General features: G+C 42.5%; 1 protein-coding gene across 1 annotated transcript in view; it reads right to left on the reverse strand.

Moving 5' to 3' along the window:
* Positions 1-989: 989 nt before the first annotated feature.
* The window catches only part of lrmda (leucine rich melanocyte differentiation associated), a 192,255-nt gene continuing 168,953 nt past the window's right edge, over positions 990-24,291 (reverse strand). The window contains exons 7-8 of the mRNA XM_027019920.2: positions 23,126-23,210; positions 990-1,158 (exon numbers count right to left, since the gene is read on the reverse strand). Of these exons, the coding sequence (XP_026875721.2) occupies positions 1,079-1,158; positions 23,126-23,210 (165 nt within the window). The 3' untranslated portion in view covers positions 990-1,078. The remainder of the gene's footprint in view (positions 1,159-23,125; positions 23,211-24,291) is intronic.

A 24,291-nucleotide genomic window follows, 5' to 3' on the forward strand; every position in this document is an offset into this window, starting at 1 on the left:
ATTTTTTTCTCCCATAAACAAGAGTTAGAGAGCAAGTCATTAAAATGGTGTGAATAGGTCCAAAAATCACATGAGGAGGCAATCAAAAGTGGAGTGGAGAAAGTTGTTGACTTCTTTTCCCCTCCCCTCAGACCTGCTGCTGTGAGTCTGCTGTCTCTCTCCTCTCCTGCACCAGGCAACGAGAGCAAAGCTCATTACCTCCTACTTCCCCTGCTCCTGCAGGCTCCTGCACAGCAAACATCTGCCCCCGCAACACACCAACTTCACACAGCACATACTCGAATGTGCTCGCACACACACACACGCGCCCGCACGCACGCGTACAAACACACTCGCATGTACACACACTTAATATCACCGTACATAAGGACACAAGGCCACAGTGCAAAGAATGTGGAAATGACCCTCAATTGCCATATAAATAAAGGTAATAAATACTAGATAAATCACACAAGTGCTTTTTGTCAAAAACTTTCTTAGAGCCAACTGTTTGAATAATTAATCAAAACAAGTGAGCCAGTGAGTGCTTAAAAGCAATTAGACATTATTACAGAATGTTGGCAGCTTTCTAATGCTTCCAGAGAGACAGGTTGACAACACAAATCACAGTAAATAAATTCATGAACATTAGGTGGAATGAAGAGTCCATCTTATTCTCTCATTGTCTGTGTGTTTAGCTTTGACTTTGAGGGGGGGGCTCATCCTGTGTGTCTGCACAGGCTCACCGCACAGGTGGGACCTTTGACCTGTGGACAGCAGCAGTTGGACCAGGCTATCCATCATGGAGCAGTGGCTGCCAGCAAAGGCACTTGGCTCACTGTGGGGAGTGTGTGTGTGTGTGTGTGCGTGTGCGTGTGTGTGTGTGTGAGACTGCAGTGGGGCAGGGCTGCTTAAGGGCGATCATGTCAGTATGAATGGCAGAGTTCTGGCAGGAAGAGGTGACGGGAGGTGGCAGAGATGTTTGGCTGCTTAGCATGCATCTGGACATAAGTATATGCATAAAGATGTGCAGCAGGATATCTTCATCAAGCCTCTTCCGTATGCCTGTCCTCTGTCCATCCCTCTGTCCATCCCTCGGTCAGAGCTGGTTATTACGAATGAAACGATTGCCCTCTGAATTCCTGCCATAGTAGATATAGCGACTCTTGGTAAACACCCCTGCCAACAGACAAACAAGAGGTTATAGTCAGGCCTTACTGACCTGATATCAAGAGCTTTTATCTGAAATTGCGTGAGAAGATGAATAGGTCACTTTGATACCTTATTGGTACTGGTGCTTTTATTTTATGTCTTACCAAAACTACTACAATATTAATTTTTCTTTGTTTTACTTTAAGTGATATTTATATTATTTTTAAAGAATCTACCATAGCATATGGTATATTACTGCACACAACAAAAATACAAATCCAATCAAAATAAATAGTTAAATAAATTATATTAATGCATTATAACTATGAAAAAATGTTTCATAAAATTCTATTTATCTAAATCTATTTTCTTTCCAGTTTTTGTTATTATATGTATATATTCCTGTCAAAGACAGAGAATTCAGACTCCTGAATCTGTCATTTTCTCACTCAAATTTTGGCATGAACTGTGTGTCAGGGGAGACAGCGCATCCGTCTCAAGTCTAAGAACACCAGAAAGACAACATTTGGCCTGAGGGTGCTGTCTAGACAATAACAAGCACAGAACCTGCTTCCCCCTTTCTCTCTCTCTCCCTGTGTGTGTGTGTGTGTGTGTGTGTGTGTGTGTGTATGTGTTTGGGGGAGAGAGACAGAGACAGCCAGAAAAAGTGTCAGGAGGAGAATGCTCGGAGGCCATTTTCATTATCACAGTAATCAATGAACATAGCGGTGTCCACAGACAGAAGGCCAATAGCACACAATGCCCGTCCAATCGCCACATGGGCACCACAGGTGCATGAGCGTGCATGTGCAACAGTGCTGCATAATCACTTGCTTATTAGTTTGAATAGCCTCTCTGCATTTATTTATTTATTTCTGAAAGGCAACAAATATTGTGTTTAGCTTAATAGTATATCCTGCAAAATAAAATATTTTTGCAACAAATGATATTTTGCAATATAAAATCTTTTCTGTGGCCATAAGAATTCTTATCAACACAGAACATCAGTGATCACTGATTTTTGTGAATATGTCACTTAAACAATCCTAATAAGTGGTAAAACATGCATACATTTTGTGTGTGTGTATGTGTGTGTGTGTGTGTGCGTGTGTGTGTGTGTGTGTGTGTGAGAGAGAGTGTGTGTGTGTGTGTGTGTGCGCGCGTGTGTGTGTGTGTGTGAGAGAGTGTGTGTGTGTGTGCTGTGAGAGACTCTGGGAGGGCAGAAATGTGTGTTAAAATCTTTCTTGGGGAGCAGGGGGGCAAGACCGAGATGCTGATTCTAATATCACCCACTTCAAACTGAATACCATAACCTAGTGGTTTGAATCAAATGCATCTGTATTTTAGTTTTAAGCATTTGAAATTAAAATACACAAATGATCCTAAGTAGAATTTCAATCTTGTATTTTCCATCAAGTCACACAGTACCAATATGTGGGCACTGACATACAAGTCCACATAATCTTACTGTTCAACTTGCCCTTACAAGAAGGCAGACACATTTCAGGGCTGAAAAACCAAAAGGTGGCAGTTAGATGATTTGCTGAAAAATGTCCTCCTCATGCCTGCTACTCAGAAATACTGCAGCAGCGGTACACGTGGTCTGGTAGTGATGGGTAGAGAGCCCAGTTTTAAGACAGGACAGCACTGAAATGCCAGAGGGAAAAAAAAAGAGAGAGAGCGACAGACAGAGAGAGACAGAGGGGATGTAAGACAGACAGAGGGAGAGAGGAGGAGTAAGACAGGAAGATAGAGAGAGACAGAGAGAGGGGCTTGATGGATGTGGTAGACTGCAGATAGGTGTCAGCGCTTTAGCAAATGAGGCAAGGACAAGTGGCATTAATGCTGTCAATGATCTCCTGACAGGAAAACAGATACTGTGCTCACCGCGGTTTTTAAATAGACATCAAGTGCATTAATGACAAAAAAAAGGGCAGGCCTGAAATGAAGCGGTTGAGTGATAGGCGAAGGGTGGCAGTGCGGTGAGTGGCCCACCGATGTAATGCAGAAAGACAGTGTCAGAGGCGGGCAGAGACAGGCCCCTGGATCGTCCGCACTGACACAGAACAGAGATGAGCACAGAGATACTGGTGCCATATTAGTGCCAAGCATATTCTAACGCCAGCCTGGATACTAACCAAACCTGACACTCTGCCCCACGTTCTCTCTCTCTCTCTCTCTCTCTCTCTCTCTCTCTCTCTCTCTCTCTCTCTCTCTCTCTCTCTCTCTCTCTCTCTCTCTCTCTCTCTCTCTCTCTCTCTCTCTCTCTCTCTCTCTCTCTCTCTCTCTCTCTCCCTCCCTCCCTCCCTCCCTCCCTCCCCGGTCACCCCCCTCCCCCATGCATGAGTGGCGACTTGGCTGACATGGCGGTGCGGTGCAGTGCGGTGCTGTGCTCGCTCGCGAGTCAGTGGCAGGGCCCGTTCGAGTTGGTCGGCGGAGTGCGCGGGGCCCGCCGGCCCGGGGACAAGCTCAGTCAATCTAAATTTGGATTTTTGTAGAGGAGCCACGCTCCCCCGGCCCCCCTTTTGCTATCCGAGCAACTTGAGGTGATCCAAACAGTGAAGTGTGAGGAGCTGTCTGCTCAGATCAGATCAGGAGTGTGTGCGTCGGCGAGCGTGCGAGCGTGGAAGCGGTCGTGCGGACGTGCTCACTCTTTCTCCTCGGAGTGAGAGGGCTTAGTGGGAGCAGCGGACAGTTCCTCCAGTGTGTGTGTGTGTGTGTCTGTGTGTGTGCGCCTGTGTGTGTGTGTTAGGTGGGGCTGAGGTCATGGAGCTCCAGCTCCAGCTGCTGCTACTACCCTTGAGACAGAGCCTCACTGTGTCTGCTATCTGTCCAGCGCCATGGCACAGCGGAGATCAAATCCTACCCTACATCACCTCTTCACAGCACAGGCAGTCTGATCGCCTTGCTCCAACACTCCCTCACTGCTGGACCACTTACAGCACCTGTCCTGGGAGAACGCCATCTGCTGGCCTGGAGGCCCACTTAGTGAAACATCCCTGTGCACTGCAAGAACGATGACATCACAGCTGTGATGAAACTGAAGAGAAACAGGCCAAGCGCTTTCTGGCGCTCCAGCTTTCCATGGCAAAGAGTGCAGGCCTGCGAGATGTCCACTTCCCCTTGGCTCACTGCTTTGCATGGAACCATGTGTGGAGAGAGAGATGGAGGGATAGGGAGAGAAACAGAATGAGAGGAAGAGAGAAGGACTTCTAGAGAAAGAAAGGGGGGGGGGGGGGGCTTGCGTTTTGGCCAGAGACAGAGTGTGTTCAGTGTAAACTGGCAGCCAGGGTGAAGTGTGATAGAATGCAGTCCTCCCTGCATACTGCACACCCAGCCGGTTTCCCGCAGCTGAACTCTGCACTGCTTACATGGCAACCGGAGGAAAGAAAGACAGGGTGGAGAAGGCCGAATGTAGCACAAGCTACGTCTTACATAAGACATTAGCAAAAAACAGACAGGCCTGCCCAAGCCTGTGGGAACGGCATGATGAGCTGCCATCATGTACACTTTCTCTTTGTTCGAAGTCTGTCTCACACATGTACACCTGCATGCACGTGCACACACACACACACACACACACACACACACACACACACACACACACACACACACACACACACACACACACACACACACACACACACACACACACACACACACACAAGCCAGTATCCATTGCAAATGTTTAGCAGAGGAGAAGTCAAGGGCAGTGTTCCTATCATGATATACCTGGTTGTTTTTAGAGGACAGTATCACTGGCAGGAATGGAGGGGTTGGCCTGATTGCCCTTGGCCTCATCCAGCACTCTTAGGGCTGATTGTAAAGCAGAAGAGTCCTCCAGTCCCTTTCTCCAGCCAGCTATCACACAGTAAGAGCCCATGAGCTGCATGTCCTCGAACTTCACTGTGCCCCACAAAACAATGCTGAAGTGATAAAGACAAGGCTATTAAATCAACTGTGAACATTAAACCATAGGGAATGGCTAAGAAGGCATGAACAAGATCGCATTATCTCACTTCAACAGCTTGTATTTATGTAAACAGTATATTGCATGTGATTTCTCTATCTAATTTAACCACCGGCAGAACCCATATATACTATAGTGTACCCAGGTTTCTAGGGTAATTGTTTGGGGTATAAGACTTTATATTTACTGCCTCACAGCATAAACCTCTTGAAGACACAGTTCGCTAAAACTCTGTTAGCGAACTGAGCTTCAGGTAAAAAAAGCACAAATGAATCAAAAGCTGGAGTGTGTTTAATGATTGCATTCTGCATACAATCAGCTTCCCTCTTTTCAAGGGCCATCAATATGTCAAGGAAAGTCATATGTGAAGGATGCAGCTCTTAACACCAAGGTTATCTATTCTCTACAAGGCCATCCCCCAACCATCCCTCCACGTCTCTCTCTTTTTCAGCGCATTTCCTCAGCTCCCAACTCCTCATACCCGTTCATCAGCTCTGCAATCAATCAGAGTAATAATGTTGTGAGGGGAAAAAAATCAATTAACAATGCAATTAAACTTTCCTTATTATCTCAGAAGGCAGGGATAAAGCCGGAAGGAAAGCCAGAGTGGCTGCAGGGCTGCCACGTGTGTGGGGGGCAGAGGCAGAGTTATGGCTCTGTGCTGCTGCCCGTCATGGCCATGTGCTCTTATACGAGCCGCTCCATATCTGCTCCAGTCTCTGTATCGCTCTCCACCAGCAACAGCAACCTATGATGGAATTGCCATTACCTGGCCAGCAACACATCTACTTATCGGTTTAAACTGGGTGAATACACGACAAGTCTGTAAAGAAGGACAAAGTAATCGCGGGCTATCGTTACCTTTTACTTACACAACACTGCCATCTCAGAAATACACATACTGCATACTCGCATGATATATGGACACAAACAAAAGCTACACTGAAACACAGCCATTAGTGTTGGTTATATGGAAGTTATAACTACATTAAAACCACACATATTTACAAACAATGAATGAAAATAATAATATATAATATATAATAATATACTAAATTCCACACCTTTATGTAGTGTCGTAGGAATATCTTAGGCCTAAGTCAGGCTTTCCCAGAAACCTGTCAGCTGCTTTGTTGTTCTTTTATTATTGTTTATTTATTATTATTATTTTATTATTAAGATATCACAGGTATTTAAAACTTGTAGTTTGTTATATTCAATAGAAAACCAAAGGCTACTTCCAAGCTTTTTATTATGTGTGCCAAGTTATGACCAGCATTAACAAAGCACTGTTTTTAACAAACCCCTCAAGGCAACGCTTTTGCATAACACTGCATCCACTAAGAAGTCCTTCAGAAGTCACTGGCCCAGCCAATAAATACCAGCAAACGGCAGACATAAATATTCAAATACATATTCATAGTGCGGCTGTTTTCCCCTGACTCCTGTAGGAGAGGGAGTTGCACTGAGGGAAAAAGTCAAAAGTTGGAACTTATTATATTTGGACCTTGGATAATGTCACTTATTCAATCAAAAGGGAGGCCAAAATAATGACACTTTGATGGGTTGCACTATAAATGGGCCAACATGCTAAACCAGGGCAGCTCTCAGCCCACTGGAGAAAGTGGACCCTAAATAAGAGACCAGGTGAAACCATCTCTTCCTACTCGTATTCATGTACTTGCTTTGAGAAAGTTGATATAAAGTGATTGTCTATGGGTCAGTGGGTGGAGTGTAGTTGAAAATAAGCAGAAATGTTGTCTTGCCATGTGGAATTTGTAACATATCTTGCAGAGGGAAAAAGAAAAAAAAATCTCATCTGTCTTCTTTCAGTTGTTCTCATGTATCTTTGGCTGGAAGAATGTCAATCATCTGTCAGGGATCTCAGAGGGAAGCAGGGAAGCTGAGCACATATGTTCTGGAGTTAAGGCGATGTTTGTTCTCTTCCAATAAAAAATATTTAGTCCATTAAACATAAATAGCTGTCATTATGATGCATGCACTAGGTGCAGGCCTCGCCATTTCCCAGTGATGTTTATTACGGCCAAACAACTGCAGCACCTGCATGTTTTCAACTTTAGCGTATTGATTAAACTTTTAAATGGTTGCCATATAACCCAGGGACATCAGGAAGATTAATTTGCGTCAATGTTCATCTGTAATTCATTAGCCATTTATACCCTACATCCACATGGGCTATCAAGAAAATGCAGGCCATTTTTCAAGCCGGCACAGGCTTGGGAGTGGGAGCTGAAAACTGCACCGCATACAAATAATACTGGGTGCTTTAGAAAACCGCATGTGGAACACTGAAACGAAGCACACAAGGATTAATACTGAAAATGCAACTAACAACTGTTTCCTACAACACCACTACAAGAGTTACAATTATTAATGTTAGAACTAGCATTATCCGAAAAAAATACAAAAACAATTTCAGATTTTTTCTGGGGGATTTTCAGATTTGTATAGGAGATAAAGATATAAAGATATTTATGCTTGTATAAGCATAAAGAACTCTTATATAAATTTGAAAACCTATACACAATTTCCATTATAGTCTGCTCTACAAGATGCAGTGTAATGTAGTGACACTTAACAATGATAATCATGAATACATCATGAAAATGGTAGCACTGCTGCTAAAGAAAAGCTAGTTACCAAGACAAAAAATGTTTTAAATCTATAAAAAGACACTTTTTTTTTTTTTTACAATACAGTACACATTACTAAACTTCTTACTTATTGTTTATTGCACTGATTGTTCTCTGAAAGAGATTATGTATTTTACACTTCTAGGCATGAGCATTGATCCCTATATTTCAACAATATTCTAGTTCATTGGTATCTTAGACTCAAACCTACTGTACTGGCAAGGATGTGTTCTATGAGTAAATGACAAAGAGCTTTTGTAAGTCACTCGGGATAAGATGTCGTAAATATAAATGTAAACTCTGGTGGATGATTTCTAAGAGCATAAGAGTAGCGGTGGATATTAACAATGATTTGGTTAGTACATTTAAAACCATGAAATTTAGCACCCACTAGTAGATATGTCTTGCCCTAATTATTGCTAAACCATAATTTACCTATTGTTATGAAACCAAGTCTACTGATGGCACACGAAATACTACGTCACATACGGGAGTGTTTAGCTCTGAAAATGCCAGCCACATTACCAAACCATTAGCGCAAATGGCAAACCCTTCTTGAAAAAACCTAAGAAGCTTGGATGTTACCTTACACTCAGGGTCACAGGATAAAAAATGTCCTGTTAATTGTGCTTCCATTGGAAAGTAGCATTTATCTTAGAGTTCTGATGGCTAAGGTCAAACAGTTAGAACTCAGGTTAATACAATGTGGCACCATGACCATGGGATGGGGGCACACATGCTACATAAGATGCTGAAGAGAGAAGGTGTAGTCATGTAACCTTTCTCCAGGTACAGCAACTCCTGCTGAAAACAAAGAAAAGAAGGGGCTATGCTCTGTAATTAGCAGTGCACAGAAGATAGAAGACTGGCCCAGCTGAGGGCTTTGTGAGGGTCTCCTCTAGAGCAGCAGGCCTAGACACAATTTAGCCCACTTAATCTACCCTACTTTTTAAACAGATTTCTCAAACAGATTACATTTGTCTTGCAGTGGAACATATGTTTCATGTTCCTTTTAATGCAGGACAGTTTGCACCCACTCATGCTTCTGCTTCTCCCAGGACAGGCCCTGGGCTACAATCCAGATTCTCTCTTAATGACCTAATTGATGTCAATTTGCAAATCAAATTTTCATTTCCAGTGACAAAACTATTTATCCTGGTTTGTGTGGAGCAATTATGTTAAATAATTGATCACTTTATTCACATGGATCTCCCCAGTTCCTGCTTAATTACACCATTGTATTCTAAATTTATATATTTCTAAAATGTAAACTTACCTGGAAAAAGTTTTCTTTTCTAGTAGCAGTATAATTTGTGCACCCATACACATTCACTCATATTGGTATAAACTTTAGTGATCAGAATATTAATGGAATATTTCTTTAGTTCCATGTCTTTGAGCTATTCTGGACAAAATCAGACTCTACTACACCCTGTTGAAAATGTATTTGTTAGGAGAGTCTAATCCAGAGGCATTTGAACAATCTCATTGTAAGTGAGAGGCGGGCGTATGTTGCCTAGTGATAGCTGAGCCCTGAGAGATTTGCTCCAGCTGCAGCTGGAGAGCTTGTCATGAGAGAGCTTCTACTTCATGCTTCAAAACCCCTGATCAATACCACTCTGATTTGCCACAGGATTTTTCTTAATAAAGCCAAACTGATATGTTTCAAAGGGTTGGGGCGACTCAATGTATCCCGCTCACTCATGCTGCAGCCTCAGTTGTAAAGCAGGCTCAGTTCTTATAATTCTGGAAATGGATATTTGTGGCACAAAGAAAATGAGTGCAATTTAATTTTCAAAGCTGTCGTCTCATGGCATGAAGTTGCAGCATTGCGTATGAGTGTGGCTCACAGGATTATACCAGAATCAAATATTATGAATTGAAAGTGGCAGTATTCATTAATGAAGTCCTCAAACTGTTCTACTGATAAAGGCCCATCACTCTTTGTATTCCAACTTATGAGGCCGAAGAGGAAATTGAATTCTGGAGGACATAAATTTTGACCGAAGAAAGAGATTATAGTCACAGCCTAATTCAAGAGTGGTGAAATTAATTTCAATGACATTTATTCTACATGGAGCAAGTGTGCGCGAGTCATACAGTGGCTCTGGGCTTTGGAGATAAGGGAACAGCCATTTGAGGCAGAGTGCTCCAGCAGTTTACAAAGCCTTAATCTCCTTGGAACAACTCCTGGTCTATCACAAGAAGACTTACGCTGCCACTAACAGCTATTCTGCACAGGAATTCCACAGTTTGTGTCAGTACGAGTGGTGCTTGTGGAGGTTGTACAGTAAAAAAAAAAACCACTATGACAGAGTCCCGAATACATATCCGTTTGGTGCTTGTCACTTTTACTGCATATATGAAACCTTAGCAGCTAAGTACCCACTGTGGCATAAAAACAGCATACACTAATTAACAGCACTGCTGTCAGTATATGATCTGACTATGATTCAGTAGTCATTTCAGTCCATGAAATTATGTGTAGTTTGATAAGAGGAAAATATTTTAATATGAACATTTTCTGAAACAGACTAATTGTGGTCATCATTAGCAGCCAACTTCTAATAAAAAGTCAAGCATAGATAAGTGGCCAAACCGCAAACAAAATGTGAAAAGTGTCATTTGTAATTGAGGTGATTTCAGTAATGGTCCCATTAATAGGGTGATTGGGAAGTTTTGAAATATAATTTATTTGACAGCATTTGGTATTACTCCTGTATTATATTAATAGGCAGAGAATGATTGCCTCGCTTCTTATCACTTTGACATTGTAGGCAGGGAGGAATCAATGATAGTCTAAATTCGCAGACATTATGACATTACATGCAATAGCACCTATCAGTGATGTCCACTGTCAGGGCCTTTTAGAACAAACTATACACAGCCCCTGTGCTGTTAGAGAGGACAACAGTTTGTCTGAGCCATCTCAAAAGGCTTGAAAAAACATAAGGGATTGAGAAGGCTTTTGTTCTGCCATTAGATGACCTTCAACACTGTGATGTCTTACATCCTCAAATCAAAGGAGAAAATGACAGACGAGGACTTTACTTAGTACATATGTAAACACACAAATAAAAGCACTAAAGAGACAGATGGAGACAGTATAAGATACTAATCCTGCCAGTCAGATTAAAGTGTCTAACGGAGAAATAACTAGTAATATAACCTACAATAATAAGAATTCATGAATTCATATTGTAGCAGTGTATGAATGTTGTATCCTGGTAAGGCCAAAAGGTTGAACTAGAGGGTGAATTTTTTGTTTGTTGAAGACTCAGCAGAGGTGCTCAATCACTAAGACATTAATACTGCAGCTGTTAAAAGATCTGTTAAAAACACTCTGCTGTTAGCTTCTAGCCTTTTACTGAATATAATGGTGACTGATGTGATAGACTTCATGCATCAATGAGCAAAACATTCCTCAGTGAATGTCATTTGGGATTTCTGTCAAATCAAATATGGCCACCAATCCATGTAAGTGAATAGTGGACAGGCGTGTCAACACATCACTATAGTCATTTCACTGTAAGAGGAGGAGACCAGATTCATAACAACACTTTTTCTGAAGAAAGAAAGAAAGGATTTCATTTTGTCAAAGCACTAATGAAACCATAAGCCATTATTTTCAAAGATCTAAACAGTAAAAACTAATGTATTGTCAAATCCCCTCCCCAATCATATTTACAAAGAATAAAAACTCTTAACCATACCAAAGGCAAAACAAAGAAAAACAACACTTTAACACATGGACAACACCATCAGGTGCTCTGCTGGGTCAACAGACATCCTAATCTTGCCTAAAGCCAAACATCAATTACCACACGAGTGCATGGTCTCCTTGCTGTCTTAAATAAAGCACCTGACACTCCCCAGAGTGACACATATCAATACTAATCTGACAGCTCCTGCTGCCACCTCTGTCACCAAAGAGACAAACTGCACCTGCCTCACTGTGGGACATGCATCTGTTCTCTGGTTCCCCCTGAAGAGAACACACACACACACACACACTTTTCTCTCTCACTTATTACTCCTCCGCCTGCCTCTGCTAAGTGCCCTGCGCTATTTTCCGGAGCCCATTATTATATTCATTTCAGAGCAGCTTCTGAGGCCGGCTGGCCTGCTACCTGGGGCCCGTGAGCTCGCAGCTGTGTGCTGATTCAACATGACACTCTAACGGAAAGCAGGATGAGGGGGGATGAAAAGCACGAGGGCTGTGGAGCTGTGCTATGGGGTTGCGTCCCCGGTGGATGCAGGGGCTGGTCATCCACACCCTACAGAACATGGCAGCCTAGCTGGTGTCATGGTGACAGAGAAGGGACATCACTCAGACAAAGTCTCATCTGATTGGAGTGGATCAATCTCCTGCCTTAATGCAAATGGACATGGTAAAATAGCCTTTAACACAGAGAGCCACTCTCCCACCCTTCGCATGGTCATTAACTGCAAGGGCACAGCTGAACCGCCAGGGCTCACTCATCTCTGCACACTCTCAATCTTCAAAATCACACGCAGAGTCCAGAAGAGTGTATAACCGCTTACATACCTACTAGCTGCCTCTTAACTAGACCAATAATTAGTTCAAAAAATTGCACACACACTATGTCATTTGTCAGTAGCTCAAATTGATGGGGAAAACTTAAGAGTATAGTTTATAAAACAATCGTTTGGACTTGGACCACATTGCTATTAAAATGACAACAGAGCCCAAATCCATCAAAATCCTAATTACGGATGGCACTGGTACAGCAGGGGCCCACAGACAGTGCTTCTCCATTCCAGCAGTAGAGAGAAAGAAAATCTAATATCCCCGACAATGATAATGGATGACCCTATGCAGCCGATGGATGGAGGCTGGCACATGAGGGGGCTGCATTGTTGCCTTTAACACCTGGCCTCCTTAGCCTCAACCTAATGGACACCTCTCACTAATTAATACAACACATCCAGCTTCCATATGCAGCAGGAGCAGACTTGAGATGAAGGGCCTGATTAACGGTGTAATACTCCTACAGGAGACCGCAGGCCTTCCCTGCTACTGTCTGACCTCACCTCTCTCGCACACACTCTGCTGTTTCACTCTGTCTCTCTCTCTCTCTCTCCCCCCCCCCCCTTTTCTCTCAGCCCCTCTCCCTCCTCCTCTCTCCCGACAAGCTCGGACCATCGTCAGCAGCCTGCACATCCCTTGACAGGTGGAATAATAACGGTCATACATCACTGCCCTCGAAAAGTCCAATAACCTAAATCTTCACTTGCCTCACAGCCCAGGACTCAATTACTTTATTGACATGTAATCTTCATAAGGGGAGAAATATTGAGCATGTAAGGTCAGCCAGTTATGAAGACATATTATCATATTATCTGCATGGGGTTGTAGGGGCTAGGACCTGACAAAGCTAATTATAATCGTACATGTTACTGGACTCAAAGCGCATTATTCGCTTGGCTGCATGAGCAAGCCCGTGCTTAGGTGGGGAAGGACAGTGGGTAGAATCCTATACCCAGCTGTCGCTAGATGTCCTTTTAAGGGCACAAGAAATAATGAAGTCAAATATTATTGAATGTTTAATATAAACTCTCTGATCTATCCATCTGTATCACAAACATCTAAACCATGGTCTCAAAGTAAACATTTTCCATCCATATATCCCTGCTTGCTTAGATATTAGAATAAACAAATAAGTCTTACTGGATGCAAACAAATAAGGAATGAATCCCTAAATAGGAGCTTAATGTTCAGTGGACATAAGTTATTTTGATATTAGACCTAACATTACAATGCAAAGCACTGCAGAAGGAAAGGATATATCAACCATCTGAGTCACATTGTATATGTTGATTTCCAAAATCAACTATATCTAGTAATATCACCTGAACTACATACAGTAATATTATATACTACATAGGATGTGAAGGTACACTACCTACAGACAGCACATTACTGCATCTGGTTGTGTTCAGTGAATAAATGCAGGGGGAGAAAGACTATGAGGTTTAGAGGAGAATTGGCAGGGCACCGCAACTGGGTCACTGCGGCGGGAGTACAGGAACCCCACTGCAGGACATGAGTGTTCATTTCAATTCATTTCATTTCATGCCATTTTCCTCTTTTATTTGCCACTCCCTCTCCTGAATCAATTGCATACCTCGATCATGAAGCGCCGTTTGCTGGAGGTGGTACAATTTCCACACGCTCCCCAGGGATGGCGGTTAGCATAGACTTAATGGCGTCGGGCGCAGAGGCGTGTTTGAGCTCTTCACACAGGGCAAGCCTATTTACAATGAGTCAAGCCTTCTTAAATGTTCCATTACTGCACATTTTCACACTGTTCTCTATACCATAATCTCTTTTAGCTGTCAGCATTTGGGAAATGACCACATATAAATGCGGCCATACAGAAGTTAATGTGGTTAATGCATCACTACTGCATTCACATAAGAAAAATTCATAGTAAATAACTTTGGTACATCTGGAAACTAGATCACAAAGATGAGGATTGAAAATAAGTGTGCGTGGATATTCTGTCTCGAATTGATGTACAATATGAAGTTTCACCATTTTTATATACATTTATACTTAATAACAGACTTCCAAAGGATTGCACATTCTGGGCTGGATATTCCTTCAGCTGGAATATAACGGCAGCCAAATTTGATACTGATGTCTTTGACTGGGTTACGTGACCTGAAGTGGTCAAACCACAAGCAGAACTGAAGAGGCAAAATTTCCGGATGAAATGGTCAGAGCTCTCATTCAAATAAGTGCAATATGGAATTAATTTCAGTGTCTGACCCCTATGACTCAGTCAGCTCCACAACCTTACACCGACACAACATGTCAGAAATGATCACCCAATCAAATAATGATGGTAACAATATGTCCAGTTACATTAAAATGACTGGGGAACCTGCTCTTTACATTTAGAACAAGATCAACAAAATTGTTCTGACGGATCAGAGAAGCATCTTACAATGGAAAATTTTGTAAGCTTGTAATTTGTAATAAGTTTATAACAACACCTATTATTATTTATTATTATTATTACTACTACTACTACTACTACTACGTATTTGTCTCCTTTTTATTTTTATAAATAATAATACTAGAAACAAACTTTCTTCTGTATTAAATGGATCAAAAAACAAACTACACATAAGGGTTTTAACTATACTTAAGATATCTAACATTTATTTTTAAAAACCTCCTCATACTCCAAAAAAACAATGCTAGAATATGAACATTTAAATATGGCAGAAGTCATGCTGCTCTGGTTTAAATGGTAGACATCAGTCATCATAAGCTCTTAACCCTCCATAGAGATGTCCCACCTTCTTTTATAGTACATGGCAGTACATGCTAAACATTCATTTCCCTCTGCCCGATAGGAAGAAATGATGGCCTCGGTCGTTAATCTGAGCTACGCTCTGCCTCGTGCAGAAGTGTGTGTTCAAACATCAGTGTTCTGTGATTGTATAGCGAAAGCTGAGGTAGTGACAATAAATCAGTGAATTCACCATTGAGCAAGAGAACAGTTTAGACAACAGCCCAATGGAGCTTGCTGTAATTGACAGATGAGCTTTGTCCCTTCCACCACAATGACTTCAGCTCACCGACTATGTGGGAATGGGGGGGGAATGGCAGCGAGAGTGGAGGACGGTCGCAGAACACACGAGGGCGACGTGTCAGTGCTGCTTGGGATGACATAGAATGAGCCTTCCACTTGTGGTCCTTTTAAAACGTGGTTATGTTGGGTCTACTATGCTAGCAATTCTCCATGAAATAGTGAAAACTAATATAAAATGCTATGCTAATAACTCAGATATACTTAAGGCACTCCCAAGTGCATCTGGCCTATATGAGTAACAGATATAAGAAGGGAAGCATATTGTAGGGGAACTTGGGAGAAACATTTTTCAGAATGTTTTCATCGGGTCGAGATTATTAATATTCCCAATGAACACATATTACACAAGTAAAATAGAATGATGGAAGCTTTCATAAAATTAATTGTTATAATTTGTAACTGAATTGTGGATTGAATCACATTCACACAAACAAATGTTTTAAGGAAAACCTTACCGAAGTATGAATCATAAATACTTCTAGCAACTGTCTTCAACGGCTCTGAATTATGACTTTTTGGCGTGTTTTCTTCTTCCTGCGAGGAACATTTATCTTAATAAACATTTCCTTTGGCCCTTGTCACATGATCATTAGAACGCAATCAGGGTTCATTGTGCGCAGATCAGTTTCACCTTCAGGATGACGGGTTGCTCTACTTCTGCCAGGACTTCAGTGGAGTGAACTGAAGAACTCCTTGACATGAGTAGAGCCATCCATATCAACCCAAGCAGGATGGGGGGGATGAGGGAAGTGGGAGACTGAGGACCCTACATCGATCCTGCTGTACAAATATCCAAACCATCTGGCTTGCCTGTTTCCTCATAAATTACAATGATAAAATCCAGGGTTTTGAAAGTATGAGAGCCACTCTAACCTGTGCTAAACTCCTGGCAAGGCAAAAAGCACACAGGAAATACTAGCCTGCATCTCACATGTCCCAAATACACATCACAAATCACTCAACTCTATGAATAATGCTTTTACTGCATTAGCAATCACTTTCAGAGATGATTAGAAAATGAGCATGGGGTTTCCATTTGTAAGATCTATTTTCTGTCAGTCTGGTATGATGGGCCAGCAGTGCTGGGAAGCAGACCAAAGTCCTAGCTAGGTAAGGCAAGTCTGTTATTGGAACTGGGACTGGCAAGACCTCATGTCCTTGTCCATCACGCTGACACTTTCTCAGTCTTGCATGAGGTATCACTTAACACACGTATGCTGCATGTGCATGTGTAAATAGCTGGTTCACAAGTCCAGGCAGGTTTGCTCCATTACAATTCCCCAAATGCTCGCAGAGCCCCACAGACTGTACCTTTTTGACAAAAAGACCAAATATCTTAAGCTGATGTAATAGATATATAGTGGAGGAAATTGTAGATTCTATAATATTGCAATATTTAGTCTGTTAATTTATTTATTTAGGAAATGCAATTAATAATCACTCTTCTGTGCCTTAAAGCTCAAACATGTAATTCAGTGTTGTGGAATTTTCTTTTGACTTTTTTATACTGCCCTACATGCTCAAGTTGCAAATGTAGCATCTCTAATCTGACTTTAACATGCCCCATTAAACTGCCCTTTCAAGAAGTAAATATCACCTGCTTTCATATTCAAACGCCTGCACAGAGTAAAAGCAAATACCTTAACCAGAATAAAAATAAACACTATGCCTTCTTGACAGTGGCACCTTCTCTTGAAAAGTTCCTCTATTTTGAACATAGAGGAGTCTCTCACAGCTTGGTCTTCAGAGACTCATTCTACTACATCAAACAGCAGAGCACATGAGAGGGGGAGGGAGGAGAGATGCACAATGGTGTCGATGACATCCTCAAATCCAGCACAAACAGAATTATTCAGCGAATGCAGTGGCATTCTATAGGAGTAATGACACGGAGGAAAGGGAAGCCATCTCAAAGCAGTTTAGAGACGGCAAAGCAGAGTTCAGCAGTTGAAGCTGTCAGGAGACTTAGGTCTGTCCTGCTGTTTTAATCTGTGTTCTGAGGAGGGAGAGAGATAGCGAGAGAGCAAGACAGAGAGCAGGAGTGAAGGAGGGAGCGAGGGAGGGAGAGAGAGAGAGAGAGAGAGAGGGGTGGGCTCCAGCCTCCAGTGATAAACAGGGCTCTGGCTGCCTCGCTGAAGAATCCGATGAAGAATCCCTCCCTCCCCCTCCCTCCCCCCTTTCTCGTTCCTTCTTTCCTCTTTCTGATAGGCGGTGAGGAATGGCCGGAGTGGCCTGACTCTTTGTCTATCCCTCCCATTAATCTCCATCTCCAGACTAATGGATATTCATGCTCCTGTGCCAGAGTGGTCCTGGGAGGGCCACTGGAGCCCCCTGACAGAAATCATATCATATCATCTCCCTAAGACCGAAGCAACAAAAGCTGTCTTCACAAAGAGAGAGCCAGAAAAGGCCACTGGCAGCTCCCACACAGGCCTGTACGCCTGTCAAATACTCGGCTTAAAGCAAGTGTCTCCCACAGATGGGTCAAAATCTTTTACAAATACTTAATCAGAGATGCAGAACACTGGGAATATCTAAAGCAGATGTATGTGACTGCATCACATCACAAAGCCCGTGCACCTTTCTCTTCTGCACGCATAACTTTCCATCTATTATTTCTTTGGCACTGCATCTGAGAAGCCACGAGGTGTAAATCTGCAAGTCGATATAAACTAGCATGATGGCTATTTATTTTTTTATAGGAGCTCATTATTTTTCTACATCCATAATTGTAGGTGTGTTTTACACGGGCACTTTAATGGCTGCAAAAAACACCCAGTCATTAGCAAAGGATCCTAAACACCTCGTCAGTCTGTGGACTGGAAAATGCCTCTGGATCTGAATTCTGTCACAGGGCAAATATCTCTCCAGAACCTAAATCCAGAGTGCTGAACTGGAAACACATGTCCCAGCAGCACTGGAGAGCATATGAGAAAATAAACATGAATGCAACATTTATTTCAGCATTGCAGAGCATATGAGGAAATAAACATGAATGCAACATTTATTTCAGCATTGCAGAGCATATGAGGAAATAAACATGAATGTAACATTTATTTCAGGAATACAACTAAAGTTTTATAAACTGTGTGCATTCCTCCTCATTAAGGTGGAATGAAATTACATTGGTGGCTAAATTTAATCTAAATCAGCTTTGAAATGTTTCTGTGTTCCTTTTCAAGTTTACAGTGGCCCACTAACTTTTGCCACATTTATAATGACTAGTTAATCAACTTAGCATGACTTGATTAACTGTATCTGAGAAACTGGAAAGACAAATTGAATAATCCAAATGAGAAACTTTTTTTTTTTTTAATGTATTAACAGTTAACTCACTTATGATTGTGAATGATCAATCCAAATGACTCATCCTTGTGTGTTTCAGCTGACAGATCCAACATGTATCCTCAATGTAACATGAATAACAATCAAGGGAGAAATGTGATTGTTAGGGTAATCCTGAATTTGCACTTCTCAAAGTCTTTTATCAGCAATACCAGAATTGAACTATCCCACAGTTTTTATAAGCAACACCAAAATTAAGTCTTCATTTGGAGCAGCTTTCTGGTTATGACATCAATACAAAGAGAGATTTAGCAAAGAGGATGATGGGCGAACCCTCCGAAGATAAGAACAAGGAATTTTAGTTTTGAGATCTATTAAGACGTACTCAGGCATAAGCAGATGCAAACTATGAAAACAAGAAAAAGTTACTTTGGAGGTACTAGTTAACAGGCAATCCTCCCAAAGGCAAAGTTAGGAGTCATTGTATATCCATTAGGCTTTGCTATGAGGCAATCATATTACCCACACCAAGCAGATTCATCTCAATTACACAAAGGCTCTGGCATAAATATCTCTGTCTGTGATGGTCTGTCAAACATAGCATTTCAGCTCAATAACATCACAGCAGATCCAGGCCTGGGTAAATGAGTGATGCATGCTCGCCAGATGCAAGTTAATGGAGGATAGGGGGACTAGCAGCAGGTGTAAATCTCCGCCTGCCCTGCTGAGCTTTAAAAGCCAGTGCTTAGCACCCACAGCTCTGTCATCTGGCCTCTCCCAGCCTCGTCGACAGCCCATTTGTCATCATTTTCACTTTTTTGGCAAAAAAAATGGAACGCTCTAATGGAGTGCTTTGAACGGTCCCAGATGTTTGTTTATTTGTTGCTCTGCGACTGTAAAACAGTTTACTCTTCTGCTACAAGCCCCGTGTTGCAGGGCCGAAAATCAGCTGCACAATAATGAAAGCAAGCGGGAAGCGAGAAAAAGTACAGGGCCCCTGGGGGGTCTTCAGTCCGGGTTTTCCTTTGAAGGCTTCCTGCCTTGAGGGGATTGAGGAACATTTGTGTGCCATTTAAAATACATACATGCAACACAGCTGGAACATGGCCCAAAATAACAGTATTTAAATGCATTGCAGTTGATATATGTGGGAGTACGGTTTCACCCTTCCTGTTAAATAGTCTCTGGTTAACTTAAGGAGAAAAAAAATGACCGTCGGATATCTTTAATGGTGAGGGTTCTGCCTTAAAGTGTCCAAAAATGTATATGGGAAGTTGTATATTTTCTTCTTAAATTATTTCTGAAGAATTAGAGTAGATATATAATCTATTTTAACTCTCATTGTAACTATAACATGCAACATTAAAATGTAAAGGTTCTTCACAGTTTAGAGCCATATGTCTACAGTGTATTAAGTATTAATTTGCACCTATTGCTAAATAGATGTTCTATGACAGCTCTGGCTCTGGCATTTGGCTTAGAAGCAGGGTGTTTAAGAAGATGGCTGGCTCTGGAGAGAAACTTCGGGCTGGGCTATGGAGACGAGCTGTTTTAAAGCTGGTTGGAGCTGACAGCAGCATCGCTTCCTGCGGCCACGCTCCCAGACTCTAGCCCCTGCCATCCCTCTCTGTGTCATGCATGTCCTGCCACGTGGCCTCTCTGTCTCTGCCTCCCTCAGCAGCGTCCTCCTGCAGCCTCCTCCGAGCTTCTCCTGTCCGCTCGCCACGCGTCCTCTCGTCGCCTCTACCCACACGCAAAAGACAAGGGTCTCATATCCCAAAGCCAAGACTTCCTGCAGTCCCCTTCACTGAGTGTCAGCCAGGCCAGCAGGCAGCCAGTCTCTCTCTCACCCTCCAGAGAGCGCCTGCCTGCCGTGATTACCCATGGCACCTTGGCTCTGGGGCCTTGGTGCAGGTGACATTAATTGTAGCGATATTGAGAAACGGTAGAAAGGCTCTCTGTTCGAGACAGCCTGCTGTCAGACATGCCGCTAATTCTGCCGGCCAGTGCAATGCGGCATCTAACATACAGCACGCCTGACAGGCCGGGCGCACTTCTCTGAGTAAAGCATGCACACTATTTCCATTCACTCTTATATGGATGAACCCGATAAATAACCACATAATTGCATCATGTGATGATTCACAAGTAGCCAGTGAATTATTGCCAATGCATACAAATAGCTCGCTTTCTCCCGACACAGTCCTGGAGGTGAACTGCATCTTTTAGTGTCATGGCTATTCTATTAAAGGTTTTTCATGACACAGCCAAAGGTGAGTTCAAATAAAGAGTTACTGTGCTGGACCTGATGCATTAAGCAAATAGAATAGGTAATAAGTCAAGATAAATAAAAATGGTGTGATAACAGCACAGGAATAAAAGGCGGCGAAGGACAAAGATGAGGGCTTGTGTTATCTAACGCTGCAGTACAGTATCGTAAAAATAACGAATGGAGGGTGTCAGAGAGCCGAAATCTAAGAGGGAGAAAAAATATTTCATATGTCAGCTCCGCTCACCTTTTAATGGACTATTCTCAAGCAACATGATTTTGACAAAGCGCCGAGCTTTCCTCTACATCACTTGAGAGGTAGCGGGTCAGCCTTTGTGAAATAGATCTGTCCTTGGTGGGGGGCAGAGAGGCTCCCCGCTGACCTCGCACGCAGCGACGGCATCGGCTGTGGCCGCTGCGCTGAAACCCAGTGTGCTACGCTCCCCTCCAACACAAGAGCTGGGTGATGAATGTCTCCAGCACAAAACAGCTCTCCTCTTCCGGAGTCCAGCCCGTCAAAAGCAGCTCACCCATCTTCACCGCTGTCCCACAGCGAGCATGGCCCACCTTCGCCATGTTAACCTCCGGCTTGGGGATTTCTCACCAGCGGCTGAGAATAATCTGGCCATTGGTGAGGACATTTCAGGACCTTTTCAAGCCGATAGGACGTGCTGTATGTGTTTGTGCAGTGTGATGGAGGTGAATATCATGCTCCTGAACCAATTCTGGCATAGCAGAAATCACATCTGGAGTTGGACGAGTATTATACTTGATTCAGCTATGAAGGTTTTGTGAGGTTTCTCCCTGTAACCTAGAAGGAAGGCAGCTTTCCTGGGAAGCGATAATCAATAGTATAGAAATCCATATCTCTATTAACGGATTGTGCATGTTGTGTATGGTGGCATAAGGTTGTGTATGTATCTTAATACTAGTATTGAAAAATTAATTAAACTATATAGATGGAGAACACGTGTAAAATGTTCATGTGTAATATATATATATATATATATATATATATATATATATATATATATATAAAATCAGAAGACATAGAGATATTGGGAGGTATACTGAAATACACTCGGTTTCCAGAGAAACAGGACGTTTTGGACGGAGGTCCTTCTTCAGCTGCACCAGAAAACCGCTTCTTAGCATTCATTCCATGGGTTTCTAAAGTTCCAAGAGTATAGATCAGTTCTTTGAGTTTCCTAATTTTACTGCTGCCATAGCAACAACTGGCAATGCAAACAGATGCCATTAATGCAGTGTCTATTAGTATTAAAATGCCTTGCCAGTGGAAACAACAAATCCTTAATTCTGATGATTTGAATGTATTCAACAAACCAATCAGCAAGCCTTCACTTGGTAATTTAACAAAGTAATACAGGAGACAATATACTTTGTTGCCTCTAGCGTCATGTCATTTCAATATGAATGGACACTGAATTAATGACATATCTGTTTGCATTGCCAGTTTTTTCATGGTAGGAATGAAATTAGGAAACTCAAACAAAAAGAACTGATCTCTGGAACTTTACAACTGACTTTAGAACCCCATGGAATGAATGTTATGATTTAAACATCAGCTTTTTCATATATAAACATGTTCATCCACCTACTAATTCAGAAGCACCTTCCTTGCACAGCTGATGAAGGACCTGTTTCTCTAGAAATTTTCTCTAGAAAATGTATCTCTAGGGAATTGTAGTTCCCTGCAAATCTGAATATCTCTTCATCTCTTACTATAGTAAACTGCAGTTACTCACCTGGAATCTTCTTCGTATTTGTATACATGTCCGTGTGTGTGTGTATTTCAAGTGTGTTGACTAACACACTGATATATACTGACATAGAAATATGTTAACTGCTCTTTGTTTTCCCAACAGACATGGGACAAGTGGGCTCAGTACTGACTTTTCTTAGATCAGAATTCTGGTAGAATTGTGCACATGTTAAGAAACCTATGCAACCTAAATAAACAGCAGAACTTGCATCAGAAAAGCTCTTCTGTGCAGATGCATGCACAGCAATACAGAATCATGGTGAAATGTTTAGTGCAGATAAAAGAGCATGGAGTAAGCTATGTCATAAACAGCGTGCAAAACTGCACCAAAGCTACCGATGAAAAGTTCATGAATTTCAAGTACATAGCTCATATTTACATTTATCTTTGGTGGTGCTAAGTTACCTTTGTGATTACTGCCTTCCTTGGATCCCTTTGGTAGAGGGCTATAAGGTGAGGAGGTGACTTCTGATCTGTGGTCAGTGGGATCCTACAAAAGAGCAAGTCGGACAAATGCAGTACACATTAACTCAGAGTGTTGATGAAGTGCTCAGCCAAGCACCTGCGCGACTTTGTAATGCACTCAGAGAAGATTTATTATGTTGGAAAGACAGGAGAAATGTACATTATTGATTTCTAAGCAATGAATGCACTGATCCTAATTGAGTCTTAAATGAAAAGTACTCATTTGTCACCACCAATCAGGAGCATTCAGCCAGATTGATGACATGAAAGGGAGACTGAGACTGATTGAGAGAGAGTGTGTGAGAGAGAGAGAGAAAGAGAGAGAGAGAGAGAGAGAGAGAGAGAGAGAGCGCAAGACAAAGAGTCAGGCAGAAAGAAAGGCAAGGCGAGGAGGGGGTAAGGGAGAAAGATTTCATTGCCATGACTGATTGTCCAAGTGTCATAAATTTTATCAGTGTGGTGGAAAGCTAATGCAGCAAGCAGCACTCCCCTTTTATCACAGTACAGGGCAGCTTTCATTAGCTTGCATGAGCGGAGAGGAGAGAGGAGGTGAATGGGGACCCTGGCTTTGATTAGCGGTCCCCTGCCTGCTTAAGAGCGGACCAGGGGAAGGCCACAGCTCCCCCCCGTCATGACCCACCCTTCGGGTCGGCCCCGGGTCAGCCTGTCGCTCACTCTCGTGAACACCCACTTCCCACCCACACTCTGCTGTGTGCTGACATACCAACAGGTGGCGTGAAATGCCTTCTCCCCGAAGCCCAGCTCTGTGTTTAAGTAAACTCATCTCTCACTCACTCGACTCAGACAGCCTCCCTAAACAAACAAACATGAGCACAAAGATGGCTTTATGGGACTGGGGCTGCAGCAGAGGAGCTGGGTGACGCGTCCAGAGCCTCAGCGTGTTCACTCTAGACCACTTTTCCTTGCCTTATTCCCCTTAGTGTTTCCAAGGCCTAAAACGCCCTCCTTAGCTTCTCAGTAACACGAGAAGAGCAGGATGAGCTACAAATATACCTACCTATTCCATCTACCAGTCACCATTTTACTACAAAACAGCCTCGAAAACGCAAAAACTGGACATTGCGAAATGAACTGCTTTTCTGGGA

This window comes from Electrophorus electricus, chromosome 11, assembly GCF_013358815.1.
Source record: "Electrophorus electricus isolate fEleEle1 chromosome 11, fEleEle1.pri, whole genome shotgun sequence".
In the NCBI taxonomy this organism is placed as follows: domain Eukaryota; kingdom Metazoa; phylum Chordata; class Actinopteri; order Gymnotiformes; family Gymnotidae; genus Electrophorus; species Electrophorus electricus.